The 17,966-nt window shown below is 42.9% G+C and overlaps 1 protein-coding gene across 6 annotated transcripts in view; it reads left to right on the plus strand.

The window, feature by feature from the left end:
* The window catches only part of LRP4 (LDL receptor related protein 4), an 82,920-nt gene that overhangs the window by 38,232 nt on the left and 26,722 nt on the right, over positions 1-17,966 (plus strand). For 5 of the 6 annotated variants that reach the window (XM_030949598.1, XM_030949601.1, XM_030949599.1 and 2 more), the window contains exons 2-8: positions 2,315-2,461; positions 12,125-12,241; positions 13,826-13,939; positions 14,389-14,505; positions 16,912-17,040; positions 17,378-17,497; positions 17,629-17,754. In XM_030949598.1, coding sequence (XP_030805458.1) covers positions 2,315-2,461; positions 12,125-12,241; positions 13,826-13,939; positions 14,389-14,505; positions 16,912-17,040; positions 17,378-17,497; positions 17,629-17,754 — 870 coding nt within the window. The remainder of the gene's footprint in view (positions 1-2,314; positions 2,462-12,124; positions 12,242-13,825; positions 13,940-14,388; positions 14,506-16,911; positions 17,041-17,377; positions 17,498-17,628; positions 17,755-17,966) is intronic. The other variant, XM_030949600.1, reaches the window with a different exon arrangement.

Below are 17,966 nucleotides of genomic sequence, written 5' to 3' on the forward strand. Positions count from 1 at the left end.
GGGAATGATAAGAGTCTCCATTCCTGGGGGTACTTAAAAGGCAGGTGGATGTGGCACTTAGAGAAGCAGTTTAATGGTGGACCTGGCAGTGTTGGGTTCATGGTTGGACTTGGTGACCGTAGAGATCTTTTCTAACCTAAATGATAGTGGTCTTGTGTACTCTAACAGGAAGGGGTATTAGAGTTTAAAGTAGCTGGGATGAGTGTTTTGGGGTGCTTTTGTGGATAATGGTAGAAAATTGCTTTGGAAAAGATAGTTTAAACAGCAGCTACTTTGGTTACAATGTACAACTAGTTCTGTCTTTTTAAAAGATTGTAGCACCTACAACAGCAGAAGATGGTTTGTCCTGAATTTTCTGTGTTGTCGGTTTGAAGAAACCTGTTTGATTTTTGTGTGTGAATGTGGTTCTTCTGAATTTCCGTTAGTTTATTTCTACTAGTCTGAAATGTTGCATGGATGATAAATTGCTTTTCCTTAGGAATGTCTGTTGCTTTTTTTGCCTTCTGGCTACATTACCACTTGCTGTCCTTTTGAGCCAGCCCTTGCCCTGGCCATACCTGGTAAGTCCTCCGGAGATCTGATTGCCCTGGCCTCTTGCATTCCTTATTCACCTCCTGTTCTTTTAGCCTTTATCCCTCGTTACACCAGAGGATGGCTGCTTTTCTGTTGTGTGCAGTAATACCTTGAGATGTATGTTTTGTACTGAACCTTTCAAAGGTGACTAGTAGTGGACCTGAGTGAAAGAATAAAAGGTTTTCACACCTATGACAGACTGAGCAGAAATCCCACAACGAATTTGTTGGGTGCAGTTCAGCTTGGAAAATAGTTTGTAGTTAAGGCCTTGCAACCTGCAGTGTAGCATTTGCAAGCAGACAGCTGAGGCCAGCAGAAATCTCTTCAGCCAGTTTTGTGCAGAAGAAACATAATGTAATCCTTTTTCAAGGAAGTGCATTCTCTCTGAAGTTAAATCTTTGCTTTACTGGCACAAGTGGATATCTTCACTGGAGGGAATACTGCTGTTGAAAGAGTTGCAGAAATATTTCATCAATTTTGCAGATATTCCTTTTCTCAATTAGAATGGAAAATAAGGAAAGTATGAGGCTTGTTTTTTCTTAATGGGTACAGGTTATGGTTAATCACAGGTACACTAGAAGTATGAGTGAGATCAATGAAATCAAAAAGTCTGAAAATAGTTCAGTATGTATGTAATTACCACTTGGGACAGGTATTTCTCTGTAATTCTTTCCTTATGATCTGTTGTTTAATCTAAGAGCTTTAGGTTTGTTTGAATTGCAGAAAGGAGGAACTATGCAAAAAAATCCAACGAGACTAGCTTCAGGGAGTTGATGATTGATAATCATTTGTTTAACAGTGATATTGATTATATAGATTGTCTAGATAATGTCAGACAGAAGTTCAGGCATGACCTTTTCCCTTTGGGGGTGGGGGGTGTTTCAGCCTGTTCTTTCTCAAGGCAGAGATTTTCTTAAGAGAAAGTGTGGGATAGTATCCTAAATAGTTGCATTTGCACAGGGGTTGGAATCAGAATTGTGTTAGAGTATTGTTCTGAAGGTGGGAAAGGAGGGCTGGGAGGTCCTTAGGCTAACTTTAAGGCTGGAAAAAATATTCTTATCAGGTTATACATTATTGTTTGGACTGCATTTTCTTTTGGTCAGTTTGTAAAGCTGAAAATCCTTCTGCTCTTATAAATGTCAGTTATGCACAGCCTAGTGTAACAGTTTAATGTTTACAGGTAAATAATCAAAGATATTTTTTCCAATCTCACTGGAGTCTGAAATGTCTAAAATAGTGACATGCAGAAGGTTTGCATCTAAATAGCTTAGGGTTTGGAGAAGACCATTCAAATAGCAAGGATTCTACTTAAGAGAGTTTTTCCTTGTATTGTGGTGTCAGAGCTAAGTGAAGAGCAGCAGCAGCACTGTGGTCTAGGAGAGGACTGACTTTGTAAAATAAAAGGGGTGTTCTGATACCTGGCGTTCCTTGAATGTTTGTGATTAGTGCTGAGCTATTTTTCAGCTGATTCCCAAGTCTCTTTTTGGCAGATTGCACTTTGCTGTTGCCTTCAAAGAGCCCCTTTCCAAGAAACTGTGCATAGTAATTGATCTCCAATTTCAGCCTGTGAGGAGGGTGAATATTTGCCTTTGCAGTCAAGGATGTGTTTTTACACAGTAGTGTGTACACACTTTCTGTGTGTACACAGAGAAAAATAGATGTCATTTTGTATTTAATGTTTACTCTAAAATAGATGGGATCTCTTCAAAACATTTTTCTTTCTTTTTTTCTTCCTTTACAGGTGTTACAAGTAGCACTGAGTGCTCCTGTGGGCGTAATCATTTTACCTGTGCTGTCAGTGCTTTTGGTGAATGCACCTGCATCCCTGCTCAGTGGCAATGCGATGGAGACAATGACTGTGGGGACCACAGCGATGAAGATGGCTGCAGTAAGAATACCATCCTTGACTTGTGTTTGGGAAAATTGAGTATCTTTTTCTGTGTGTTTTACAGGCACATCCTACCATTTGTGTGACAAATGTTTTGGATTGTAGATGACTTGTACTTTTGACTGACTCGGAGTTGAACGAAGCCATTTTCCAATGATATAAAACACAGTGGAAGTCCAACTCTGGCTTTTTTGCAGCTGGTTTTAGGTGGTGCTTGGACACGAATATGTTAGAGGGAGTGGAGGGACAGAGAAGAGTACCTCTCATTTTTCCACCCTTGCAAAAGCACTATCTCTGGGTTAAATTATATGGTTTTGCTATAAATATTAATGGAAAATAAACAGTGTGAAGAGGTGTATTGAGGGTGTCTGCCCTCTTAAGTAACATTCTAGTTTCTGCCCTGTGAAGGGAGGGAAAGGCAAGCAATGAAATAACATTCACTGGTCTTGGGATCAGCTGAAAGACATTACCTTGCAGGTATTGTGTGTCTGCATAGTGTTGGCATCTGTGTAGCTGAGCCCAGCTAGGTGAGAACTGATGTGAAATGTCATTTTGAGTGGATGTAGCATGATAGAGATGAATAGAGAAAGCCTCTTTCCATGGAGACACAAGTTCCTTTTTTACCTCATCTCTTTGGATTCCACAGAGCATGGTAGAATTGAAGAGTAGAAAAAAAGGCCTGGTCTCATGAAATTCCTTTTCTAAATGTTGCCCTAGAGCTGAAAATTTAAGGCTCCTGTCAGTGGACATTAGAGAGAAATTTATCTTCCTCTGCTGGATCTTCTCTCTAACCTTTCCTGGTTTCTGCTGTTGATTACTGTATGGAAAGGAGCTTTTCTAATCTTGTAAGTGTTGTCTTAAAGAATCTCTTCTTCCTTAAATGTGGGAGATGTCAACCCAGCTTCATGAAAATTTTCTTCCTTCTGGATTCTTGTTTCTTAAAATTTTGTGAACATTGAGCAACATGGAAGACCTTGAGTCTCGGGGAGGTGAGGCATATCCAATAGCTAAGCTGGTTTTACTGGTTTTTTACTAAGCACAGAAGAAAATTCCTTTTCTTGTGGGTTTTTTTTTGGGTTTTTTTGTTTGTTTGGTTGGTTTTTTTTGTTTTGGTTTTTTTGTTTTTGTTTTTTTTTTTTGCAGGTAGGTGAGGAGATTGGGGGATGGTGGTGGGATTGTTTTAGCTTTTTTTGTGGGCTTAGTAACGATTTAGACAAGAGATACTTCTTGATATAATTTTCCTGGTAATTCAACAACTTCCAGCACCAAGAATTGTAAGCTAAGCAGGCATGGTAGGACTTGGGGGTGGGAAAGATAAGATCTTCCATAGCACCAAGCAGGAGGTGCTAACAAGAGTTGCTTCATGCAACATAGACTTAAACTGTGAATCTCCTTGCCACAAAACATTGATTCTGAAACTTCAAACATTCTCAAACAGCAATATGACAAGTTTATGGATGTATAATCCACTAAGGGCTGTTAAAGATGAATATGCCACCTCTTGTTTGGGAAGTCTTTGTATTACAGGTAGACACAGATTTTGTGTTTTGAGGAAGAACAATTTTTTTTCATGCTGCTTTCTTCCACTCTTCTCTTGGTGTCTTCTGATGCATCACATGTCTCTCTCTGTGGCCTCAGAGAGAGGAACCGTCTTGGTCTTGCACAGTAAGATACACTCTATTAAAGAGACACAATATATTAAGGGGATCTGGCCTGAATGTATTTGAATGGAAGCTGTGCAAACTAGGAAACTACTGAAGAGTGAGCAATCTACTGATATTCTCAGGCACTGGAGGTTGGGAAGAATATAAAATAGAGATAGACATATAGGAGACAGAATATAAAGTGATGCAGAGAAAGTGGGAACTGGGTTTGACTTCTGCCTTTTTTAATTTACAGTTTCTAAGAAGGTTGGCTGCTGCAGTTAAGACAACAGAAAAATTTCTATAAATATGTTGGCAGCAAAAGGAGGGCTGAGCAGAGTCTTCCCCTTAGCTGAGTGTAGAGGGTAGCATAGTGTCTGAGAAATGAGAAAAAGGCTGTGTTACTTAATGCCTTCTTTGTCTTAGTCTTTAATGCCAAAAGCCGTTGTCCTCAGGATACCCAGTTCCTTGAGCTGGAACTTAAGTGACAGAGAGCTGAGTGAAGCCCTGAGAGTATGGCTTGGGGGTGGTAGAGGTTGACGGTTGGACTAGATGGTCTTGAAGGTCTTTTCCAGCCTTGATGATTCTGTGATCTTAATCAGAATATAACTTGCTCCATTTATACTGAGTGATAAAGTGATTCAAGGGGGAAGGACTAGAATAGGAGCTGTCTTTTTAAATATTGCATCCTGGTAGAAGAGATAGAAAGAGAACTTTTTCAGTTGACAGCCAGCAGTACTTGAAGTGCAATTTAGAGGAAAGAAGAAAGCAGAAATAAAAGTTAACATTTCTGTAGCATCCTTTGCCCTATTTCTTAAGTGCATGACTTCAGCACACGCATTCAAGGTTGCAGTGCAGGAGCCCAAGGAACACTTACTCCTTTAAGCCTGTTATATCTTGCTCTGAGTGGCTGCTCATTATGAATCCAAGTATGATACTATTCTTAGCTTGTAAGAACTAGATCAGCTCTACGGTGTAGGCTTGTGGTAACTGTCTGTGCTGTTTTGTGTCTTGCTTAGTTATTATAGCACCAAACCTTTTTGCCAGAACAGGTTGCTTGCTAAATCCCTCTCTTCTGCTTGGCTTACAGGAGCCTGTTGAAGGTGTACTCGTTTGTGGGGTTAACCTTCCATTTTCTCTGCTTGTTGACTGTGCCAAGCATAAACAGGGCAGCAGGAGTGCAAGAGCAGGGGTGGGGCTTGAGCCCCCTGGAACAGCACCTTGAACTTTAAATTGATTTAAGCTTCTCACGAATCAGCAGTGATGCACGCAGTACATGAGAACAGTTGGTTAACTTATTTTTTTTCCTTCCCTGGCTGTTTGTCTGTGACATGCATAAAGTTTCCTGGCTGGAATGAAATTTTGAACTTCTCTGTTTTGAACTTGATTTATCATTTCATTTATTGACTGAAATGATTAAATTTCTTTTAATACAAATACTGAGCTAAAGTTTTGGGTTGTTCTGAAGTCATCCAGCAAGCCTCAGATATACTAAAAGCCTACTTTAAAAATTCCTCAAAAACCTGGGGCTAGTCTTCATGCTGGAGTGGGCCCAGTTGTTTTTTCTGACTTAGGAACCGCAATCTGCAACTACTTTATGTAGAGTCTTCTGAGATGCTAAAGCTATTTAGATTCTTCTCCAGAAATTGTATGGATGTGCAGCTCTGAGCTTTACAGGCTGGAATTATAATATCAAGTAGATGTTTCTGATTGAAAGAGTGAACAGATGTCTTTGCAAGGAATCCTACCTTTCCACTGATCTGCTGCAAACTAGTTTTAGTGTTACAGGATTTTCTTTTTTTCTCCTGTGAATGTCCAAACTTTCCAGAGAAATAAATCTGCAACCATACCTTTTTAAACTGTACTTTTCTTCAGTGTATTATATGCTCATATGTATACTCTAAGCCAATACAATGAGAAGCATGAGTTCTGTCTACTTCCTTGGGAAGAGGAGAGGAAAATGGGAAGACATTGGACTACTGGACTCCTAATAAAGCAAGAGACTGAAACAGGCTGGGGGTTAAGGTGAAAATTACTTTAGCAAGTCAAGATTCAGTCTTGCATCTGTTTCTATACTGTACTGCATATATCCTTCAGTAGTTGATTAGAGTTTGCTAAATTCTATATTAATGCAATTTTCTAGCCTTGAATTGGTAATCTGTAATTTTGGTTAAAGAATAACAGCTTGAAATGCAGTGTGTGGTGGTAAAAAAAAAAAGGAAAGCAAGATACTTGATAGTGAGTGGAATTAAACTGTGAAAAACAGGAGCAGACATGGGAAACCCTCATTTTGAGAGATATTTTCAGTTTTGAGATAAATTCTTAAAATATGGTATGTTTTACTTTGTTTGGATTTTTAATATTGTGTTGCACACTATAAAACAAATCACCACTTCTTGAGTTGATTCCACTAAATTTTTCCTCAACTGCCACTGTTTCTGCACACCCCAGACACTTTACATTTGCATCAGTGTCCTTAGAACATCTGCCTCTCCATAGGTATTTTCCATTAGTTTTGGGAGAGCCCTGCCTCTGCTTACCTGTCTCAGAAATTGTTCTCCTTGTGAATTTGAAGCCGTGCTGTGATGGAAGCCAATTATTCCGTGACATGTTTGCTTCCTGTTCTGGATCATGTTTACAAGCCAGAGTGCTGTAGTAATAATAGCAATAAGCAACCTGCCAGCTGTCATGCCAGCTCCATAGACTTTGTCTGGTGTCAGCTCTCTGGCTTGCTGACAGTGTCTGGCTTGGAAGCCCTTGCTGCACATGCACAGGGTGGTTTAGCTGCCTTCCTGCCTTGTGCCAGCAGAGACTGCTTTGGCCTGTCCCTAACAAAAGCCGCATGCAAGAAGAGGAATGGTTTTCATTCTGCCCTCCTGCACGCCCTTTGAAGTCCTCATGGTGTGAATGAGTCTTACTTCCTGTGGCAGGGGTGAAAGGACAACTGAGTAAACTTGGCCTGAGGACTGATACATATACTTCTGTTTCTCATAAGATACACCAAATCTCCCCATAACCATCCTCGCAGAAGAGCTTTCCTGCTCTGAATTTTGGATCTGTATCATGCATAATTGACTTGTAGATGTTACTTTTCAGGACACAGACTTGCTTGCTTACCTCCCTGCTGTTGTACAAAACTTCTTCATTTGAAGGGACTGAAGAAAAATGTACTTCTTTTACCTTAAAGATTACTGAAAGTGATCTGTTGTTCCCATCGCAATGAGAAATTGACACAGTTGCTGTTGAGCTACAGCTCATTCAAGCCCAGTAGCGGGTCTCTTCCTTGCCAGACAGGACTGTCACTATAACCTGCTCATCAGCCCCACAAAAAAAAATTTTAGGGTGAGGTTAGGATAAAAAATCTCACAAGTCTTTTATTAAAATTAACAGAAACTTTGAAAGAGTAATTTTCCTTCTGCCATTCACTTAATCAGGAGCTCAGATGCAAAGGCTCAGGTGAAGCTTCACTTCTAAACCTTAAGTTTTAAAATCTAGGAACTCCTGTCAAGAGTTCAGTATTCTGTTGAAAACACACCAGTTCCGTATCTGCAACTTTGTCATATTATTGGGCCTGGAGTATGTATGTTTCCTTTAAAAGGCACCAGAATTAATGCAATGCCCCCTCAGGCGGAGTGCTTGTGATCAAAGGGCTGTGAAAGATTCGATGCTGATAGTCTTTACTTTTTTTCTTTTTTTTTTTCTTTTTTTCTTTTTTTTTTCCTTTTTTTTCTTTTGACCCGCAACATCCTTAAATACAGTTCAGCAGTGCAATAACATTTTATGTTATTCTGGAACTAGATTTTCTAAAATGTTTGTTAGTAAAATGCAATGTCTCCTTTTTCTTCCTAAGATGGAATAACCTCCTTTATTTTTGTCTCTGGACTTTTTGCCTGCTGTGCTGCAGATCGCAGCAAACAGATCTGTTTTGTGGGTATGTGTGTATTTATACATATGCCCGAGTATGAACATAGCTGGGGGTCAGGCTGCACTTGTCTAATGTAGGTAGCATGATTTTTTTGTTGTCGTTGTATTTATGTTTAAAATTGACTTCTCATTCTTCACATGAATGAGAGTTTGTCTAATTAAGCAGCCAGCATTGTTCAAGCCTCTCTGCGTTCCAGAGCTCTGAACACCAGTTGCTTGCTGTCCTTGGGTACAAAGCAACCTGCTCACCGCAGGCAACAGGGATAAAGCGTTCAAAGGACAGTGGGACGTGATTCAGTCTGTGTTTCACCTTATAAACTTCCCTTTTCCCCTGCTCTCCCCCTTCTCCTTCTGCTTGGCAATAAAAGAGTGTCCTGTGTAATAATAGTTGGGAGAGGGGGAGGATTAGCAGGCTAGTGATAGACCTAGCTTTGCTGAAACATTGGATGATGTCCAGTGTGACCATGCAGAGGGATGAGCTCAGGGGAATGGTTGGAAGTTCAAAGGCCTTTTTGTATTGCTCACTGTCAGTTGACAGATGTGCTCTCTTTAGCTGTTGCTGCCCAGCCTAGTTCTTCCCACTGGCTCCCCTTCCTTGGCTTTGCTCCCCATCCTGCCTCTGGCTCTGCCTGGGGAGGCAAGTTAGTACCTGTCCGTCTGGGCATTTGCCTGCTTTCAACTCCATCCTGGGACTTGCCTTTGCTCATCTCTCTTAGGAAAACACTGTTTCTTTGCATTGATATGGAGAGATCAAGCTGAAATTGAGCAGAGAAGGGGGGTTGAGGCTTAGCTGTGTTTACTGTTGGCATAGCCTAATCATGCTGTGAGCACTGGTGAAAGCATTTTACTACAATCTATGATTGCTCTCTTATCAGGAGAAGTGATGCCTATGAAGGACTTGTAGCTGTTTCAAAAAGTAATAAATATCCTTCATTTTACAGGTTGGAGAAGGGGGAAAAAGAGGCAGAACGGTCCCAGGGTCATACATCAATATCAAGATGGGATAAGAATATGGGGATTCAGTTTCTAATCTTCTTGATGCTAATCCAGTTTGTCCTCCAGCAAGATGAAGAGGTGTTGTTCCACCTCTGTCAGTGAAAAGAGTTCTTCCTGTTTCATTTGTATTTTATGTATCTACTTTGTGACTATGGCTTTTAAAGTTAGCTATGTGAGTGAAAACAATACACTTACCAGACTGTGTAGCTGCTCCATTCTGTCAGAACAAGACATAGTGGTGCTTGTTTGCATGTCCTAAGTGTGACCTCCTAACTTTTGAATTTCCTCTTAACTTCAAATTTCCAAACACTTTGGATATATTTTCAACAGTATTAAACATTTACTGTGTGCTAGTGATATGGCCTTGGCTTTAACTCTATAGAAATAAAACTCATCGAAATATGAAGTGATAAATGGCCAACAGAAGATCTGATTAGTAACAACCCTAGAGTAAAGGGCTGTGCAGTGGAACTGAAGCCTGATGTCCTTAGAACAAATCAAGGGAACTGGAATGTTTTTGTGTAAGCAGTGTGCTTTTTAGTGGGAAGAAGAGATTGGGAGGGCAGAGCTAGGAAGAGGGGGATTAGGAAAATTGCCCCCATGTGAAAGCTGCTCCCAGAATTTCTTGCATTTTATTTTGAAGCATCTGTTTCTGACCATTATTAGATTCAGGTTACAGGTTTATGTGGATCCCTGCTCTGATCTCATTGGCAGTTCCTCTGCTCTATGAGACATCAGCCCTCATTCATTAGTTTGGGTTTTTTGGTCTCAAGTGGGTTTGTGGTTTTTCTTCCTCCTTTAAAGGAGAGCTCCTGTAGAAGGAGATTTAATTCCACCCTGCCCCCACTCCAGTGTTTTCTGGGCTAGCACACACTTGGTCTCTGCTGGGTTAGGGAATTCGGTCCTCCTTTGTATATGGCAGTTTGTGTTTTGGTCCCTTCCCCTGTGCTTGAAGCTTGATTTTTATATCTAGGGGGAGTATGAAATTGGTTGAACTGCTCCCTGTAGGGGTGGAATTTCATTTTATGTCCTTAGCTCATGAAGGGATGCAGCAGTTCAGTGGGATAATGGTATCTGCTCTGAACCAGCGCTAATGGCTTAACCCTCTGGGAGCCTGAAGAATTCTCCCCTGGAGAGTGAGCATGCAAATTCCCTTCCAGGTGGCTCCTGTGCAGTCCTTTGGTGATTAGTCATGCTAAAGCATATGCTGGGAGGATGGTCTTAGTCCTGAAATTGCAGCTGAGGCCAGGGAAGGTTTTTCTCAGCGTGCAGTGTTTGGAAGTTGTTCTTGGGGGAGAGAGGTCTGATCTGTGGGACTGATTGTCTGAGTCCAAAAATGTCCTGGTTTTATTTGGAAGCAGAGTTTGAAAGTGGAGAGTTTTCTGCTTCTACCTGCCCTGAGGAAGAAGACAAAACTCCTTCATTTTGCTGCAGCAAACCACAGAAACTGAAATATAAGGAAGGGAGTCAGTTATTGGAAGATCAGCATGCTGTCAAACCTGTAGAGGGGAAGTAGAGATTTCTGTGCTTCCCCTTTCTGAGTATTTCTTATCCTTCATACCCCTCTGGGGCCTAGTAGTAGCTGGATATGGGATGGATAGATGTCTGCATGGGGTAGCCTAGACATGATGAGAAGGACCTTTTCCCAAGGGCCAATGCCAAATTCTTTGAATGTTGAGGGCAATTACATCTGTAGTGATGTCCTCAGATACAGAAATGCCTGCCACACTACAGGAACAACTGAGAAGATTATCTGAATTTGTGGTTAGAAAAATGAGTGTTAGAGAAAAGTCTGAATTTATCTGCCCTAATATATTCTTTTGGCGGGGGGGGTTTAGGACAGGCCTTTGGTGAAAAATGTTGGAGGACTTGCTATGGAGAGCAGTGAATGATTCAGTATGTATAATCCATGCTTCTTTAACAGGACACTGGTGGCAGTCCTGGGCCAAGGGGAAACAGAGGGTTGAGAAAGCTGGAAAAACTGAAAATGTGGCTATTTGTTCTCCTTATTAAATCATCCTCCTTTTGTGTGTGGCTGCTGTCTTCACCTTCCTTTTTTACCCACCTCCCTCCCCTCTCACTCCCACCTCCAGGATAGTGTTGGCAGGAAAGGGAGTAGCAGCATAGCAGAAGAGGGCTGGCCTGCCTGGTGACAGATGGGAGTTGCTGTCGGCAGGCTGCGCTGGGATGAAAGGGTTTCAGGCAGGGTTTCAGGGCCTTTCTCGCCCTCGCCCCGTCACATCACTGAGCAAATGCTGTTCTTTGGAGAACACACCTGTCAGGAGCAGTCTTGTGCAGCCCCTTGCCTACCACAGCTGGCAGCACTTTAAAGCATGAACCTCTCTGAGCTGAGTGTTCCTCTCATCTGTGGGGGAAAGAACAGGAATGATGTTCCCCTTGAATTCCAGCTTTGTAGCTCCAGGCCTCTTCAGACGCTGTGGATTTGTGGTTCCACTCCATTGCAAACAGACTCCTGTGTAGGCAGGCATCATCTCATGTCTGTCCCCTTCTTTCATCCTTTCTGGATGGAAACCTTGAGCAAGCTTGGGACTGTTGTCCATGCCTGAGGTACAGAAAATTATCCCCAGCAGTGGATTCCTGCTTCTCAGCTTCTCCTTGCAGATTTCTTAGGCAAAAGGCCCTGACAGAGTCCCCATGCTGAAACACACACTGTAGCATGTGACTTTCATAAAGTCAAAACATTGCTTCTGATAGTTCTCACTCTAAGGAACTTGCTGTGTAATAGAAACAGGATGGACTGCCCTGGGAAGCATGCAGGAAAGATGTTGATGGTTTAACTTTGCTTGTTATAAAACAAGTGCAGTTATAGGACAATAGGCTCAAGGATGAAAGAGGAACTCAATGGGGGAATTGCAACAGCTACTTTATTGTGGAAAGGTCAGTGTTTCTCTGGGGAAGAGAGACTGCCAAGCTACAGCACTACCCTGGCCCCCCCTCTAAGGAACAGCTCTTCCCGATAACTTGAAATTTTGTCTTTTGTTTCTAAGAGATTTAGCTCTGCTCCCTCAGGAGGGAAGAAACTTTGTTCTCAGGAAGGAAGCTGGCTGCAGCTCCATGAGGTGTTTCTTTGCTCTTTCAGTGCTGCCCACATGCTCCCCTTTGGACTTCCACTGTGACAATGGAAAATGTATCCGCCGGTCGTGGGTCTGCGATGGAGACAATGACTGTGAGGATGACTCTGATGAGCAGGACTGCCGTAAGTCACCTGTCTGAGGGAAGAGGGTGGGTGCAGTGCCTGCCTGCTGTGACTGGGGAAAGTTGACCCTTTTTATTACAGGAAGGTAAGAGTCTATCCACTGAATTGGACCACTGGCTTGTAGTAGGCTATATTCTGCCCATGACAGAGGTGTGTACCTGTAAGCCCTGCTGCCTTGGCACCTGGCTTGCTGTTCAGCTGCCTGTCTTGGGGGAGGGGATGCTTCTCCATCCAGCTGTAGAACCGTTTATGCCCTGCAGCCCTGCTAGTTAATGTCCCATGAAGCACTTCCCTGAACTGGGCTCTTCATGCCCTCCCCTGTTAGTGGAAACACCTAACCCCTGCCAAATCCTACTGAACTGCCTGTCTGGCTGATTTCCTGTGGCCTCAGGTTCCACTGTCTGACTTTTCTGCAGTGCTGCCCTGTCACCAGCATCCTGTCCCTTCAAACAGGGCTCCTTGAGGAGAGGGAAGGTGCTGTGAGGATACTACCTACACAGCATGGTGCTCCAGAGTGACTCTCTTGGAGGAACCCCATCTGAAGAAATGTAGAAATAAGGCTCTTGACTGTAAAGTATTCTATGTCCACTGCATGCATGGAAGTTAGTTCACCTTCTGATCAGTATATCCCTGATCTTTGCCTGCCTTTTTGGGCAAAGAACTGGGAAGCAAAGTTCAGGGGTTGACATCCTGTGTGATGCTTTGGAATGCAGGACTAAACTCAGTTTTCCAGTCTATTCAAATATATTCATGAAGGAAAAGATATGTAGGTCTGGGTCTCTTTAGTTTTCTGTTTTTCATAAAAGTTTGAAATGCCCTCATATCTAAGATAGCAGTGGAGAAGGGTGTGATCAAAAGATTTGGAGACCAATGAAAGGAGAAAGAAGGTTCTGTGCATGAGAGATTCCTGGAACATTATTCAGGCTAGAAGTAACCATAGGAGGGTTTCTGTTGGACTGGAGTCCTCAGGTGCTGAATTTGCAGTCCTTTTCATTTCCTTACTTGTCTGCATACAAGCTTCCTTAGGAGACTGGCAAGGAGAGTGGAATGAGGCTCCAAATACTGAGGTGTTCGCAAGAGGAAGTTGAAGTTTTCTCTCTCCCTCTTCAGTGAACATGTCCTTTGCTTTGAAGACAGCTTTGACATTGTTGTGAAAAGAAGGTGGAAATACAACACTGCTAGCAGTTATCTGTTAGATAATGATAGAGACTATTAACTCATTTAAAAAGAGGTTTGGATTACCTTTTTTCTGTGCAGGGTTATCTTGAGTCTGTCTTGGGACAGTGCTAGAATACATACCAGCATAGGATGGGTGGCTTCATCTCTCTGTTCCAGCTACTTCCTTCAACCTAAACCTCAAGTTTTAGAGCCTGCGGTACTGTTGGTGTGTGAACAGAGTGGAAAAGAGACACTCAAGAAATCTCCCAGTGGCTCCTCTGGTATTTGTTAGGAGAATCAGCTCTTCAGCATCACTGTGTCCTTGGAGAATGATGTTGCTTGACTTGTAACATGTCACACATTTGGTGTTCGGCAAGCTAAATCTTCTTGCCTTGCCTTCACCTTACCCCTGTTGTGTCCTTGCAGCTCCAAGGGAGTGTGAGGAAGATGAGTTCTCATGTCAGAATGGATACTGCATTCGCAGCCTGTGGCACTGTGATGGTGACAATGACTGTGGGGACAACAGTGATGAGCAGTGTGGTGAGTTAATGTAAATCCTGCCTTCACAGTACTTCAAGAGGAGTTGTGAGTTGTGCAGAGTCCAGCCTTGCAATTCTAGGATTCCTAGAACATGGCTAAGGCTCCCAGCTGGCTTTTCTGGGCTGAACTTGTGGGAGATTCCATTCCAAGGGTTGGCTGCTTAGGATCTTTGGCTATGTGGCTTACCTGCCAGGCAAAAAAAATCACTTGAGACCTTTCATTCCTTGACATGGGATTGTGAATTCCCCTTGGATTCCTGTTGAATCTGGCACTCTGTGTCAGTTCAGCGAACAATGACGGTTTTGCTCGGGCCCTGCCTGACATGGGTATGATTGATTTAGTGAGCAATCTTGTTTGTGGGTGCCCTAGGAGCTTCAGGAGGATGTTGTGGTGTTTTCCTGGGTACTCTGAGAAAAGTCAAGGCTTTGTTTGCATTGCTGTCTCTGCAGATATGAGAAAGTGCTCAGAGAAGGAGTTCCGTTGCAGTGACGGCAGCTGCATAGCTGAGCACTGGTTCTGTGATGGGGACACAGACTGCAAGGATGGCTCAGATGAAGAGAATTGCCGTGAGTGCTTTTCTTTGTAGTCACAGGAAATAGCCCTTTGGACCTGCTCTTGCCTTGGGTTTTGGCATGTTTTCTGCAGCAGAGATCAAAAGCAAGTTAGTTCTGCCTGTACTGGCAGCTATGCTACCTTCTGCTGCCTACCCCAGAGGGCACAAAAGAATGGTGTCTCTCTTGTGTTACCTCACAGACATACTTCATCTGTGTCTTGCTGCTTCTTTCTTCCCATAGCTGTGACCTTGGGTCAGAGCATGAGTTTATACTTTATTGAATATAGCTCTCTATAAAACTGGAGGAGTTGAAGGGCAGCTGGAAGGCAAGAATACTATTCCCTTCTTTTTCCTCTTGTCTGATTCCAGACTGAAATTTTGGAAGTGGAGGCATACTCTGCTTATTGAAACCACCCTCAGGTACAGCACACTGAAGACACCTCCTGCCTGCCCAGTCTCCCTTCCTGTAAATGCTTTTTGCAGGATGTTGCCCAACAAGTGACCGATGCGGAAGGAGGGGGGTGGTGCTGGGGCATGAGAACCCACAACAGTTGTTTCCTTCTTCACCTTCACAGGCTTGTAGCAAGTGGGACAGGAGTTTGTGTCCCTTTCTAACCCACACTGCCTCTCTCCTGAGTCTGTGAGCACTGTCCATGTCTCTGGAACTTGCAGTGGTCCCTTCCCCCTCCCTGCTCTCAAAGGCATTTTGCAGAATTTGTTCTAGATAGCAGGAAACTTCAAAAGGCTCTGGGAGGGGGATGAGGGCCGCCAGCTCCTGAAGGGCAGGGGGAGTGGATGCATGGGGGAGTTGTCTTTTATCTTTCCAGATAATGAGACTTGGCAGAAAGCCAGGGGCTGCAAACATTTCTAAGCCAGGAAAGGACTCTAAGAGGAAGCCAGCCTCTCTCCCTCTCCTTTCGCTCTCTGCCTTTCTTGTTCCCTTGCCTGTCACTTCACCAAAGGCCATGAATAGACCCTCAGGGAGGGAAGAGAGATGTTCCAACGTTGCCTCCTGTGTGAGTGGAGGGGCACCCAGAAGTGGTGTCCCTGTTTCTCTGAGCTGAAACGCTATTTCAGTCCTAAGCTGGCAGTTGTCTCTATAAGACATTTTAAGTAACTTGCTAAGAAGTTCAGTTTGGCTACCTCCTGTTCTTTTATCTTCATCCATGTGGTTGTCATATTTTTCTTATCTACAATCGTGTTTGTCGTTCGTCTGGGACAAGGTGGGATTACACACTTCTTTTTTGTCTGGGTTTTTTTCCTTTTCTTTTTGTTTCTTTTGGGGATGTGTGTGTTATAATTGAATCACACAGCATGATAATTTAAGTCACTGATTTAATTTTCTCAAGGAAACTGAAACACTCAGGCTCTTTTGGTGAGGGCCACATTAACACACATCTTCATATCCAGCCACTGACACTCACTGAATTAAAGTTCTTAGCTCATGCCTTCAGGCTGTGCCCATTTCTTCAAGTTGAACAGGCAGGTGTAGTTCACTTTGTAGACTACTCTTTCTTTTCAATCTTTCTTTTCCTTTTTGTTTAATAGACTTATATTCAGAACTCCTCAGTTGGGAGACTTGTATATCTGAAAAGTACAGTGCATTCTCCAAATAGTATAAGAAGAGGTGTCAGATTCGGTTGTGTGGGACTCAAAATATTTTTCATGCCTTCCCACTTAGTGTACTGTTGAACAGAGAGCAGTAGGCAAATCCTTGACCGTTAGTTTGTTTGGCTTTGCCCAGGGTCATCTCTCTGGCAGTGCTCCTTACTGAATAGGCATGGTTGTTTTGGCCAGAGCTTGAGAGGAAAGGGAGGGGGAAATCCTCAAAGGTCAGGTGCTGGCCTGGACACCCTGCTGCTTGCTTGCTTCCTTTGGTCTTCAAGTGCTTATTTTTGTTAAAATTTTAAAGGAATCATTCCTTAGTTTAACCTTGCATTCTGACATGCCACAGTCCTTAATATGCAGTTATCCCTAAGGTTTCCTTATTTTTCTGTCTACCTATTTTCAGATTTATTAAACAATTTAAACACTTTTTTGGCACTAAGACATAGTGCTTCAAGCATAAGATGGAAGGTGACGCTCTTGGATCCTTTTTGAGACTTTCCCATAAATTCTTCCTTCATATCTTTTTGCCTCTCTGGAATTTAATGGCTCTTGAAAAGTTCAGTGTTTATAGCCTAATATCCTATGTAACTTTTTTTAAAATTGTATTTACTGGATCGTCTGCATGAGTCTTTACATATGAGTTTGACCTGCTTTTCAATGAAGCAAAACCAGCATTCCTCTCTGTAATACAAATCATGCAGAGATAAGCAGCAATGAATACTTGCCAATCCATTATGGGGCTGAGAAGGTTGCCTCTAAACTAGAGTGTGCCTTGTCACCTCATATATTTTTTCTTTGATTCTCTTGTTAGCATCAGATGTTCCAGCTGCCACCTGCAGCTTGGAGGAGTTCCAGTGTGCATATGGACGCTGCATCTTGGACATCTACCACTGTGATGGTGATGATGACTGTGGGGACTGGTCTGATGAATCTGACTGCTGTAAGTTAGCACAGTCCTTGTCCAAGAATCAGAGTTGCAAACCTAAATGCATTTTGGGTTGGCTGGAGAAGGGGTTACAGTGTAGATGGCAATCTAATTGTTCACAGATAAGCTGGCTCCTTCATTATTAGGGGTTTTGTTTAACTCTGGAAAGTGAGAATAGTGATGAGAACTGTGTAGTCAGTGCACTTCTGCTTACAAGAGTTATACAGTTTCCGGAAGAAATCTATTCAGGACCAAGTTCCTTAATAATGAGGGGTAAGGGTGAAACTGAGGAGCTTTGGGGATTGTTACATTGGTCTGAGTTTGCTCTTTCTGTGTTTTATCATCTCTGCAGCATCTCATCAGCCTTGTCGCTCTGGAGAGTTCATGTGCAACAGTGGCTTGTGCATTAATGCTGGCTGGAGGTGTGATGGTGACTTCGACTGCGATGACCAGTCAGATGAGAGGAACTGCAGTAAGTGCTGGGAACTGGTGGAAACATTCTGTTTCTGTGGATGCAAAAGAGTGTTTGGGACAGTTAGCTTTGGATTTGGGTCTCTTCCTGATCCTTCTTGCTTGTCTGATGTTCCTTTTCTGGGCCCTCAGCTACATCTATGTGCACAGCTGACCAGTTCCGCTGCAAGTCAGGACGCTGTGTCCGTCTGTCCTGGCGTTGTGATGGGGAAGATGACTGCTCTGACAACAGTGATGAGGAGAATTGTGAGAACACAGGTTTGACCTGCTGCCTTGCTGCTTAATAGCTAATTAAGTTTCCATCCTGATGGTAGTAGGTAGTAAAGTCTCTTTCGTATTGCTTCAGGGACTTCAGCCTAGAGTTTCTGTCCTTCCCAGAGAATGGGGTCTGTCTTATATGCTTGCCAACTTGTGCAGGTCTGTGTGCTTACACTAACTTAGGTGAAGGTGTTTTCTGGTCAAGTATCCTC

Source organism: Camarhynchus parvulus, chromosome 5 (genome assembly GCF_901933205.1).
Source record: "Camarhynchus parvulus chromosome 5, STF_HiC, whole genome shotgun sequence".
Lineage (NCBI taxonomy): Eukaryota > Metazoa > Chordata > Aves > Passeriformes > Thraupidae > Camarhynchus > Camarhynchus parvulus.